The sequence below is a fragment of the Ceratotherium simum genome, chromosome 10, assembly GCF_057802395.1.
Source record: "Ceratotherium simum simum isolate JZ-2026a chromosome 10, ASM5780239v1, whole genome shotgun sequence".
In the NCBI taxonomy this organism is placed as follows: domain Eukaryota; kingdom Metazoa; phylum Chordata; class Mammalia; order Perissodactyla; family Rhinocerotidae; genus Ceratotherium; species Ceratotherium simum.
In genome coordinates this window covers 721,194-733,665 of record NC_141909.1, presented here as the reverse complement: position 1 = coordinate 733,665, position 12,472 = coordinate 721,194, and the positions used below count along the sequence as shown (strand labels likewise).

The 12,472-nt window shown below is 48.9% G+C and overlaps 1 protein-coding gene across 9 annotated transcripts in view; it reads left to right on the top strand.

Moving 5' to 3' along the window:
• Nucleotides 1-12,472, top strand: part of SLC9D1 (solute carrier family 9 member D1) — a 47,151-nt gene that overhangs the window by 11,708 nt on the left and 22,971 nt on the right. For all 9 annotated transcript variants that reach the window (XM_087435797.1, XM_087435802.1, XM_087435801.1 and 6 more), the window contains 3 exons: nt 383-511; nt 2,806-2,898; nt 8,004-8,190. In XM_087435797.1, the coding sequence (XP_087291923.1) occupies nt 383-511; nt 2,806-2,898; nt 8,004-8,190 (409 nt within the window). The remainder of the gene's footprint in view (nt 1-382; nt 512-2,805; nt 2,899-8,003; nt 8,191-12,472) is intronic.

The following is a 12,472-nucleotide window of genomic DNA, read 5'->3' as shown; positions in this document are numbered from 1 at the left end:
CTGACTTTGTGTGGTGGAGAAACCAGTGGTGAAGGCACGTGCGTTACGCCAGGATACCAGCTCTGCAGCTTCAGACAAGAAGACTGAGTGGGTTCCGCGTGCTCAGAGTCCTTAGAGTGCTCCTCTAGGGCTTATGTGGAACAGACAGATTTTGTTGTAACCCTCGGAGGCTAACCTCATCCACTCCCAGAACACATTCTGGCTGTTTCCAGCTGCTCTGGGTACACTGGGACTAAAAGCCCCTCTGTTTCATCTTCAGCCATTCGTTCCCATGCAGCGAAGTCAGGACACTGTCCCCTTCTGCTTTCTCTGTCAACCAACCCTTTCCTTGCCAACTATTATGTTAAATTTGTGTGTTTCTTATTGTTTATTCTTACATTAGGACATTGTTACCATAGGAATGTTGTCTTTACCTTGTGGCTGGCTATGCACGACAATCGGATTGCCTACAATGTTTGGTTATATTATTTGTGGTGTACTTCTGGGACCTTCAGGACTAAATAGTATTAAGGTAAGAACAAAATTTAACTGGTTCAGTATCTGTTTAACAGAATACAAAAGAAACATTCATGAAGACTAAAAAGTTTCGGATTAACGAAGATAGCAGTTTCTTATAAACTGTATTAAAGAAGAGGCCCTTTAAAGTTTCATAAGAAATCTCTAAACCGTGAGAAAGTCATTTTGTTCCTTCAAGAATAGGCGACGTGACTAGAGAAAATAACCCTGTGTATGTCTTTAAATTATATTGGTTTTAAAGATTCTATTTCCAGTATTATGGACTAGATTATTCAGACACTGAGAGCAACTAAAAATGCTGGATTAAATATATTTTTAAAAAATTCCTAATGCATTGAAAAGCTGCTACAGCAGTGAGGAATGATCTGGTCTCGATGCAGAGCGTTGTGAGAACCCAGGACGGGGATCCCTGCAGCTGCTTTGCTGGAGCCCTTGCTGGACAGGTTAACACGAGCGCCGTCCTTGTAGACAGCACCTCACGGTGAGGGAGGAGTCCCAGGCTCTTGTGGGCTTCACAGTTTGTCATCTGTATACACACGACTTGGATGGAGTGAAAAGTGAATGCCAAGAACAGGTGTCTTGAGGCCCACACAGAAGGAACAATACAGGGTGGTGGAACATAAGCGACAGAATCCTTGAAACCTCCCTGCTGCTTCCCAGTTGGGGGAACAGGAGGAAGGTGAGGGACGCTCCACTCTCGGCCGTGTTCCCTTGCTCCTGATTGACGCGCCTTGCCCAGTCACAGGACCTCTGTGATTCCCCAACGGGACGACAGCAGAAGGGGGTGTGAAGAAATCATCACACCAAACTACTGTGAACAGAGGTCAGATTGGCCGGGTGGGGTGAGGTTGTGCTGGAAGCCCTGAGCCTCGGTGAGTGGTAGCACAACTGACCAGCCTGGGAGGTGCCGCCCGGACTGGGCTCAGCTTGGCAGGGTGGCCTCTGGGGAGAGTGGTTTTAATTTAATTTTTTGAATAGGTAATTTTCACATGATTGAGAACAATATGAAAAGCTGTAGGTGAAAAATCTCTTCCTGCCCTTGTCCCCTCCCTCCCTTTCTAGAGTGTTTGCAAACAGAGCAAAACCAAATGTATTTTGCTTTTCCTTAACAGCAAAGATAGCTCATTAGCAAAGAATTAAGGCTAAATAACTAGCAAATAGATACAACTGGATACTATAAATATTAAAATTCTTAATAAATCATCTATACCATGGGAAAATAATGTAATCACAGTAGACCAAGATAAAAATCCAAGAGCGTACTAGCCAAAGTGGGAGGTGGTTAATGGAGGAAGTGTAATTGTACCGAAATGTTTATCTTTTCCTAGTAGGAAGTTGATAGGCTTTCATTTATCTGGTTGAGACGTACAGATTTAATTAAGTCTGTTACTTGGAAGTCATAAGTTATAGCCTGATTTTAACAAGGGAAGAAAAATAAAAGAAAAAAGAAAAGTAGTGGTAAAGATGCATAAAACCCAGAAGACATAAAGTGAAGGAAGTAAGAGCAAATGTGTTACAGCAATGAATATAAGTGGAGCGAACTGCCCCATGAAGAGAGAGAGGTGTGCAGATGGTGTCAGGAGAAGAGGTAAATAAACGAGAGTCAGTGACAATCAAGTGACTGAGAAAGGTTGAAAGTAAAGGAGGAAAGGGGCCACAAAGAGGGCAGGGTTCATGGGAGAGCTGACAGACTGCGTGAGCGTATGGAGGGGATAGTGCACGGGTGTGCGAGGGCCTCCAGTGTAAGTAACAGAATAGGGCAGACGACATTCTCCACTGTAGTGAGCGCACATTAAAAACAACCAAAACTAATACAGAACACGAGAATACTGTCTATCGAAGCCTGTGGGATGTGGCCAGATCTGCTACTCAGGAGAAAATCCACCTGCTTGGTCGTGCTCAAACCCAGAGGAGAGTACAACACTGAATTAGCTGAGCACTAACGTCAGGTTTACGCCTCCTGATCCCCCGAAGAAAGCTGAAGAAAGGAGCTAATGAAGATGACAGAGGCAGTTAATGAACTTGAAAACAGGTGAGTTCATGAGCTAGTTCTTAGGAAATAAAATAAAAATATTCCTCCAGCTGGTCAAGGAAAAAAAAAAAAACACTACAAGCAGGAAGTTTAAATTAGATATAAAGGAAGTTCAAAGAATTAGTTTTTTAAAAAAATACTACTGTGGTTTTTTGTGGATAGTCCCACTGAGTGTGTTAGTACAGGATTGTTCTGTGAAGTACACTTGACATGTCAACTATTAAATTACATGGTTTTAAAATGTCCTTGTTTTTCAGTCTATTGTACAAGTGGAGACATTAGGAGAATTTGGTGTGTTCTTTACCCTTTTTCTCGTTGGCTTAGAATTTTCCCCCGAAAAGCTGAGAAAGGTAAGAACCTTATTGATCCATGTTATTGCCCCCAATTTAATATAATATGGTTTTGGTTTATTTACTTTTAACATTTGTTCATGACTTGGCTATAAAATTAAATATTTTAGTTTGATATTATTTTTGGAACATAAATTCTGAAAGATAATGTTAGAAAAAGTGAAAATTCAATGAATAAATGGAATTAGCTTTCATGTGGCTAATTCCAAAACAGGTCTAAGAAGTAATGTTTGAACTTTGATGTATGGGTCCCTCCAAGAAGGTCCAAAACTGGAGGCTGAAACATCATAGGGAGTGACTGTTTAGTGTGTTACCCTAAAAAAAATTCCTAGTTCTAGTTCCTGAGTAAGTGGCAGACTTTAATTTTATTTTCTATCACTGTGAAAAGAAAACATCTGTAAGGTTAGTGGTGGTTAGGACCACGTGTGTGAATAAAGTTTTAGTATTGGAGGCGGCAGTGTCTTCTGAACGTGTTTGCTTCTAGAGAGTGTGACTCTGGGTGCTGCAGTGTTCCAGAGTGGAAACAGTGACACTGGAAGTGAACTAGGTAAAAGCTATTTTGTTTTTGAACAGAAACATCACAGAAGAGGAAAATAGCTGATTCAAAAGCTGGTGGGAGAGTAAGGAGTAAAAAGAACACTACTGGTTACAAAAAAAAGTAAATTAGAACCAGGTACCATGTTTCTGACCAGTATTAACTGGAATACGGGTATCAAGTTAGCAGAGGGTTTTTACGACTGTGAGGGTAATAGAATAGGCCTCCTGAATGGGGTGACGGAAGTTACAGCTGGCACGCCCTTGTTGGAAAGCAGCCTCTTGGCGTGACGTGGAGCCTTAACATGCTCGTAGCCTTTCACCCAGCAGTTGCACTCCTGGGTCTCTATCCAAAGGAAAGAATCAAATATAGTTTTTAAAAAAAATTAACCCACAAAAGGTATTCAGCTCCTCATTGTAGCATTTTTATAAAAGATTGGAAGCAACCTATCTAATGGTTAAGCTATGACTTAGCTCCTTGATGGAGTATTAAGTAGCGATTAAAAATATTGCAAGAATGTATAACAAAGAAAAATATGTTAAAATGTTCAACTTAAAAAGGAAAAAATGAGCACATAGCATGACTAGGGCAGTCTAAGAGAAGCCTACGTGCACAGGGAAAAAATAATGCACCAAATAACCGTGGACGGCTTCTTTTCTCCTTTTCCATATTTCCCCCATTTCTATAATAACCAACATATAATTTTTGATAATAAGGAGGAATAAACTTTTCATTTAAAGTCTGTGTTTGCTCCCGAGGAGGAGCTGCTCTGGTGTCGATGACCTCTTATCCCACCTGTGTGTTGAGCATCCTGTTATTCTTTGACCTCCTGTTTTTCTGTTAAAAGCTCCATCTGTCCATCTACTGGTTACTCTCGCTTTCTCTAAATACTTCTCAAGATAGAGCATTCTGAATTACTACAGTGCTTTCTTAAGGTACTTTTGTATCACATTACATGCTTCTGGCATGATAACCTCCATATATTAATTTCTGAATCCAAAGTTTAAAGAAATTGGCCGTGTTCCTGGGTCCTAAAGGAAAGTGGCTGCATTCTTCCTGTTAATCTGGGTAAGCTGTGTGTTGCGGGTGGGACGGAGGAAAACGGGCTTGGATGGTGAGGACCTCCAACGTCTCCAGAGGAGCCGAGAGCCGGAAGTCACCCTGGGACGGCTCTGTGAGAGTGTAGGGCCTCCGCCCTATAGCACAGCCCGGTCCTCTGGGCTCCCCGTGGGTTTGTTTGAGAGAAGTTCACGGCGAACAGCGATGGTTACCTTGTGGTGTAGAGCCGAGAGGGGCCGAGTTCTGGTTCTCCATGGCCTCGCAGCGCCATCCCCACAATGTGCCTCACATCCTGGACATCAGTGTCCTCATCTGTCCAGCGAGGGGTTTGGAAGATTAAAGTTTCTTCTGGCCCTAAATATTCATAATTTATATTTTTCTCCGCTCTGGTAGTCAGCGTTAAATAGGAAAATAACGTGCTGCAGCGTGGTGTTGATGTACCGTCAGCAGTGTACAAGCTGCTCCCTTCATGGGTCGAGGGCACTGAAGGACGCGTCTGGGGTTAGCGCCCTCAGTCGTTCCAGTTCACACTTGGCGATGCAGCCTGAGGGCTGGGAGGGCGGGCTGTGTCCCACCTGTGAGGGCGTGAGGAGGCGTGATGCGGGCTGACAGGCAGCAGGGGGCTTGGCTGGGGCATCAGCACCTGTTTGGTGACTTGGGCAGTGTTCCTCACGGCTTGTCTGCGGTCAGCGGGATGCTGACTTCCCTGTCCCGGAGTGCCGGGAGCCTTGGCTGGCCCCTGGGTGGCCCTGAGGCCTGACCTGCACCAGGAGTGCATTCAGTCCCTTTTCAGCTCGTAGCTTGGATTGCGCGAGCTGTGTATCTCCCTAATAACTACATCAAGTTACGCGTTTGTTGTTCTTTTTTCATTTCTCAGGTGTAAATAACTGGCACAGCCCTAGAGCAACCTGCAGTGACCAGTGTCACTGTTCTGGTCGGTGGGACTCTGGCCGTATGGGGTAGCCGTGTGTCCCTGTCATGGTGGAAAATCATTTAATAGGGCTTTTGAAATATGAATAGTTGCCACGGCCCCTCTCAGGTATCTGTGAGATCTCCTAGAGTCTGATCAGAAACTATTCAAAAACACTGAAGTCTAGAAGCTGCTTCTCACCCCTTGATGCTGAGGCAGTCGTGGTCTCTGTCCTGCTGGCGGGGACACGGAGTCGTCCGTCCATAAACCACCGTCAGCCGCCTCAGTCGGCTCTTCTGGCTTTGTTGACACTGTCCTCTCAGTTTCCTGTCATAAGAGCAGCTTCTGTCTCTAAAGAGGTTGTAAAACAAGGAGGCAGGAGTTGTGTTTTCTTCTCTTTTGTTCCTTATTCCTCCTCTCGACAGACACATGTTAGTAGAATGTTCCAGATGCTCTGGTGGCTGCTGAGTGTAAGGCAGTCAACACGGTCCCTGCCCTTGTGGGACTTATATTTTGGGATTTCAGAAGGATGTGTGGGAGATGTGGACAGAAGTCCAGGAAAAGAAAGAGGAAGATGAACTGGAGAGGGTGTGTGCGGCTGTGTCCAGAGGCAGGGAGCAGGGCCTCAGCTGGGCGTCCCCTCAGTGCTCCGTGGACTCTGCCATGGGATGTGGCCCGAGGGCCTGCATTTCTGTGAGTTTCCGTGAGCGCAGGTGGTACAGGTGTTCCGTCCTTGGTCCCTAACAGACGCTTCCCCGAGGTCTTTTCTGGAGTCATTTCCCACTGCCGTCCCCTCCACACCTGCTTCTCCGGCTAAATGGATTCCTGTCCTGACTGAGGTGTGGCAAGACAGTCGACAGTGAGGTTGAAGGTTTGCTCTGGTAAAGAGCTCAGAAGTCACTTAGTGTTGCCTTCTCACAGATGTGGAAACTAGAGTGGAGAGTTTGGTGCCTACCCAAGGTGCATGGCCGGTCGGGGTCAGGGTCAGGCCTGGACTCAGGTGTCCCCTGCAGGCTGGATACCCTGAGGGCTGACGCTGCTTAGGAGGGGCTACCTACAACCCGTGACCTCTGAAACCACATGCCCGGCCTCCTTGAGCTGCGGCTGCCTGTGTGCATCCGTCCGGCACTTCACCGCTCCTCGGCTGCCGCACACAGGAAAGGAAGGATTGTTAGGAAGACGTTAGCTTTGTGATAACCATCGTCACTGCCAAATACAGGAAGGAGAGAACATGGCATGAACTTTTGAGAAGCAGCTTCTGGGGCTAACCTCTGCCCTCCTGGCAGGGGAGAGGGGCCTGGGTTGGCCAGAGTCACACGGCGGAGGACAGATTCGGCTCTGTACTGAGGGCCGAGCGCTCTGTCCGGTTGCCTGTGTCCGTCTCCTGCTATGTGATGGGGACCTTGTAGGGTTGGAGGCTCCTGAAATTCGTTTCCTGAAGTTAGACGCTCCCTCGGTGGACGAGCAGGCTGGCAGCCCATTCCTGTCGGGCTGTGGGGGGCTGGGGGGGGGGGTGTGCCCATTGGGCCGCAGTGTGAGATCAGTACCAGCCTGAGGAAGACCCTCCTAGCTGCCCTGACTCCCCAAGAGGATGTGGTGATTTTGCAGAAAGTACTGCTTTTTACCAAGAACCAGAGCAGCGGGGAGGCGCTCACGCCCTCAAGCCCCCAGAGGTGAGGGTGTGGGCAGCCTGGGGGCCTTCAAGGTTTGCCTGTGACCCCATGGCCCCCGCCCCGGAGCCTCTACTGACTGGGCGTCTCCTCCTGGGCTCCAAGCTCAGGAGAGGCGTAGGTGAGGGGACTGGCTTTCACTGGGAGGGTGCAGTGAGGCGAGGAAAGCCAACGAGCGCTTTCAGGTGGGCTAGGATGAGTTTCTGGTTAATTTCTTTTGTGAATATAGAATATTCACGTTTGCATGAAGACGGTAGTTTCTGTTGTCCTGCCTCGTCAACTAGATGGAAAGCCCAGGAGGGCCTGGGTCAAGCCTGAGTTCTGCATTTTCCGTCATGGCTGGCACAGTGCTAAGTGCACACGGGAGCCTGGTCAGTATTTGGTTCTCGTGCACGCCGCTGGGTTTGTGTCCTGACACGGACTTCCATGGGACTCCAGACATGTCACCCGCCAACCTTGGTGGGCTTCAGAGTTTTCCTCTAGAAATGGGGGAGATAGTGATAGCTACCTCCAGGACGTGTTCTGAGGATTAAATTATAACCACACAGACACGTACATGGAGACGTGTGTGTTCAGTCCGTGTCGCAGCAGCCGGCGCTCAGCAGCCTTACGAAAGGGTTCACCGGTTTGAGTGTGTTGGGATGATGCCTTTGGGTGTCGGGCTGCCATGCTCACTGCAGAGCTGCTTCCTGGGAGACTCAGGCCTGCCCACGCTGGACAGTCAGTGCAGTGCCTGTGCTCTGCAGGGCGCTTATCAGCAGCTGCCGGCCCACGCTGGACAGTCAGTGCAGTGCCTGTGCTCTGCAGGGCGCTTAGCAGCAGCTGCCGGCCCACGCTGGACAGTCAGTGCAGTGCCTGTGCTCTGCAGGGCGCTTAGCAGCAGCTGCCGGCCGTCACTAACACGCGTGTCAACAGCTGCGTTCTCTTCCAGGTGTGGAAGATATCCTTACAAGGACCCTGCTACATGACACTGTTAATGATCGCGTTTGGCTTATTGTGGGGACACCTTTTACAGATCAGACCCACTCAGAGTGTCTTTATTTCTACTTGCTTGTCCTTGTCGAGCACACCCTTAGTGTCCAGATTCCTCGTGGGCAGTGCCCGGGGTGAGAAAGAAGGTAGGTGATGGCATGTTGTGAGTACGTGCTCAGGGGTTACGTGTGTGAGTAACTTGAACGCATCCGCAGGCCTGGCCCCTCCTCGGGGCCCCCTGAATCAGGGCGCTGTGCTGCCTTCCCTCAGGAGCTGGCATCCCTGTCAGTTCAGCTTTTCCAGATCTCGCCTGGAGGAAGAAAAATGCCTTTATGTGCTCATCAGTTTAGGATAATTGGAGGACCACGTATAAAAGATACGAATCTACAATGAAAAATGTACCATGGGATTGGTGGGTTTAAGAGATTAATTGCTGCACCAGACCTCGACCTACCCACCCCCAGAATTCTGGTTACATAAGGTAATGAAACATGGTTTTTGCCTACAGCGCTGTCGGCTGTGTTCTGCTACCTGCAGGTGACCCAGAGGAAGGTGACTGCACCGTCTCGCTGCGTCAATCCTGGCGCGTGCTGGGGCTGACAGCCTTCTGATGTTGTTTTTCCATGAAATATAGGAGGTGCTTTGGGACTTAGAGGCATTTTCACCTCTTACACTTGGGCTTTGGTTTCACCTACATGTGTGAAACATCAGCATCTCTCAGTCCTTGTTGTGTCAGTGCAATCAGACTTGGTCGGCATTCCGAGCTGTCACTCGGTGGCTCCGTCTTTGTACATGGCTGAGCCTCGACAGCATTGCCATTTTTTTTTTTTTTTTTTTTTTTTGTTGAGGAGATCAGCCCTGTGCTAACATCCGCCAATCCTCCTCTTTTTTTGCCGAGGAAGACGACCCTGGGCTAACATCCGTGCCCATCCTCCTCCACTTTATATGGGACGCCGCCACAGCTTGGCCTGCCAAAGCAGTGCGTTGGTGCGTGCCCGGGATCCGAACCAGCGAACCCCGGGCCGCCGCAGCGGAGCGCGCGCACCCAACTGCTTGCGCCACCGGGCCGGCCCCAGCATTGCCATTTTTTACATCGTGTTTATTCATTGTGGTAACTTGCACTGTTTTGCTCTTATTTCGTAAACGTCAGTAAAAAACAGGGTTAAAATGTCAGAGTCGCTTCACACTGATGCTCGCTCTGCACCAACACACGGTGATGAAAGGGGAAATGCGGGAAGAGAAAGCCAGAGTGGTGTGGCTGACCTCTCTAAGAAAACTGACCTTGCAGTGAGCGGGGCTGGCTGTGGGCCTGTGGGCTCCTGGGCGCACGGGCGGCCACACAGAGCACCCTCCCACTTGACGCTGGGGGCTTCCCACTGCCGAGAGGAGGCTGAAAAGACTGTGAAGGGTCTGGCGCCTTCTGCCAACCTGTAGGCCAGTGGGCCGTGGGCGCAGCCTCCCTGCTGGGGACTGGATTAGCTGGCACTGCCCTGATCCGTGTGGTCCCAGTGTCCCCGTGGCCTGGTGCTTGAGACCACCCCTCACAAGGCCAAGTGACAGAAGGAGGTGAGCGGCACCAGTAATGAAGTAGGAAAATGAAAACAACCCCTAATGTAACAACCCAGACACCAGAATTCCAGCTCGTGAGAAGTGGGTGGCTAGCAAAGACAGCTAACAAATTCACCATTGGAATAGGAATTCTCCTTATTTATGGAAAATATAATAAAGACTTTAAAATGAGCATGTTTGAAACACTCACACACAGATGAAGGAATCGTGTTTACATAATTAAATTAGGCAGAGACAGAGCACAGTACAGACAGAAGAGATGAGAAGAACAGTTGACAGACATGGAGAGCAGGTCAGAGGCTCAGTGTGTGTACGGCAGGAGTCCTGGGAGAAGAGAGCGGGGAAAGCAGCTGGTCATGTTTCAGAATTGGAGGAAGACGTGAGCCCTTAGATTGAACTTACATCTCCAAAACTGAGCAGGAAGAAGGAAAATCAAGTCACTCTAGACGTGTCCCAGGATGCCAGCAGAGCCTCAGGACAAAGGGAAAGTCTCGCACCTGTCAGAGCAGACGGGTGAGCCAGAGAGGAAGAGCGCACGTCTTCCTGGCGGCACTAGGCGGTACCCGGCAGCGGAGGCATCTACGTGCTGAGGTAAAGAAGGCACGCATGCCCTGCAAACCATTACTAAAGAGCGGGGACACAATGAGGCCTTCAGACTTCCGAGCACTGAGCGCCCGTCTGGTCCCACGGCAGAGCGCCAGAGCAGGATGGGCGGAGAGAGGAGAAATGTCAGTTAAAGGAGAGCGTGGAATGTGACAGGGGAGCACGGAAAGAGAGTTCCTAAAGTCGGCAAATTGAATTAACTATGGCCTGCTAGAAAAGGAGTTCTTTGCATTTTTTTTTTAAAGGCCGAGCTAAAACTCTGGACTGGAAGAAGATAAGAGGAGTCGTTTGAGGGGGTGCTTGGGGGGTGGGTGGACATACTGAAGGATTTAGACTTTGATAGGAAAATTTATAATTAAACATGCATGTTAAAAATGTAACATACCAACAGCACAGTTAGAAAATGTAATTTGGGGAAAAAAAGCTTTGATTTATATTAGCCACAAGAGATAAAAGGTACTTAGGAATAAATCTCTGAAAAGATGTGTGACCTTTGAGGATAAAATTACGAAATGTTATTGAAGAGAGAGCCCATGTTCATGGATGAAAAGAGTCAATGCAAAAAGATGTCATTTCTCCCCAAATTTATAAACTCACAGCTATCCCAATAAAAAGGCTGGCAGAGATTTTGATGAAACTTGGCAAACAAATCCTAAAGTTTATTTGAGAACAAATGCCAAGAATGGCCAGCATTAATGTGAAGTGAGGTGCTTCCCCCAGACAGCGGACCCGCTGTCTGTGGTGTTACAGTACTCCGGGCGGCGTGGGGCTGCCCGCAGAGATGGGGCCGGGGGCAGACTGGACAGCCCAGGCGCTACAGAGAAGTGGGAGAAAGTGGGCTGCTCAGTGAGTGAGAATTAGTTATCCATGTGGAAATAAAATTAGAGCCTACCTTGAACTGTGCACAGAGTCTGTTCTACGTGGACGAAACACCTAAACGTGGAGAGCAAAACTTTAGAGCCGTGAGAGGAAAATACGGGAGAAACCTTACGACCGTGGGGTAGGGAGAACTTCCTAAAACGTACCACATGGGATCCAAAAGAGAAAATACTGATGAGTCTGAACACATTAAACTTTGTAACTTTCATTAAAAAGGTATTTTTTGTAAGCCACCGACTGGGAGGAGACATTTGCTAGATAGATAAAATGTGCGAGGGAGTAATATTTACTCAAGAACTTCAGTAAATCCAGACAAAAGGAAACCCGACTGGAAAACAGGCAAAACGTCCTCGGGATAATGAGGAGAGGAAACCCGAGTGACGGCAGACACGAGGGCTCGGGCCCTTGCCGGGTCTGGGGGAACGCAGGGAAGACCACCAGGTGCCCTTCGCCCTTCGTGACTGGACAGGGTTTGAACCCCGCAGGGCTGTGTCCTTGCAGATACGGGTGTGCAGCGCAGGGGAGGCGTTGAGGGTGATGCTCCTCACTGGTCAGTGTGAGGAGCGTTGGTGGTGGTGTTGCCCAGAGTCTCCTTTCTGCTTCTCAAGGTTTCCAGCCAGTACATCAGATATCGGGGCCCAAACCCTCAAAGGGGTCCAGTGAAGAGCTCCACTCTTCCATGCCTGTGCTCAGAGCCCGTGGAGCGATAAACGGAGTCAGGAGGCTGGATTGAGGAGAGGTGGTGTGGAGGGTGTGGCATTGGTGGGCTTCGGATAACTCAGCCCACAGTAAGAGTGGCTGCCGGCCCCGTGCAGCAGGGACTTGCAGAGGCCTGCCTGGGGCCTGCCCTGGGAACTCAGGCCTGCAAGAGACTTCCTCCCCATGACCTCGTGTGGGAAGAGGAGCACCCCCCAGGCCTGGATGCCGCCCCCTCTTCTCCATGGGAGAGCGAGCGGGGTCAGGCAGGAGGCCGGCAGTGGAGGCCAGCAGTCGTCAGGGAGACCTCCTCTCCCTGATGTGTGTTGTCAGGGAATTATTCTTCACTCTCTGTTAAATCATGTAATCCTCAAAGACACAAGGCTCTGACAACAACAACCTCATGTGATTATCCATTTGGAATGTTTTAAAATTCTAAGCCAAGGGCCGGCTCCGTGGCTTAGCGGTTAAGTGCGCGCGCTCTGATGCTGGCGGCCCAGGTTCGGATCCCGGGCACGCCCCAAGGCACCACTTCTCCGTCCAACCCGAGGCCGAGTCCCACGTACAGCAACTAGAAGGATGTGAACCTATGACATACAACTATCTACTGGGGCTTTGGGGGGAAAAAAATGAATAAATAAAATCTTTAAAAAAAAAAATAAATAAAAAAAAAATAAAATT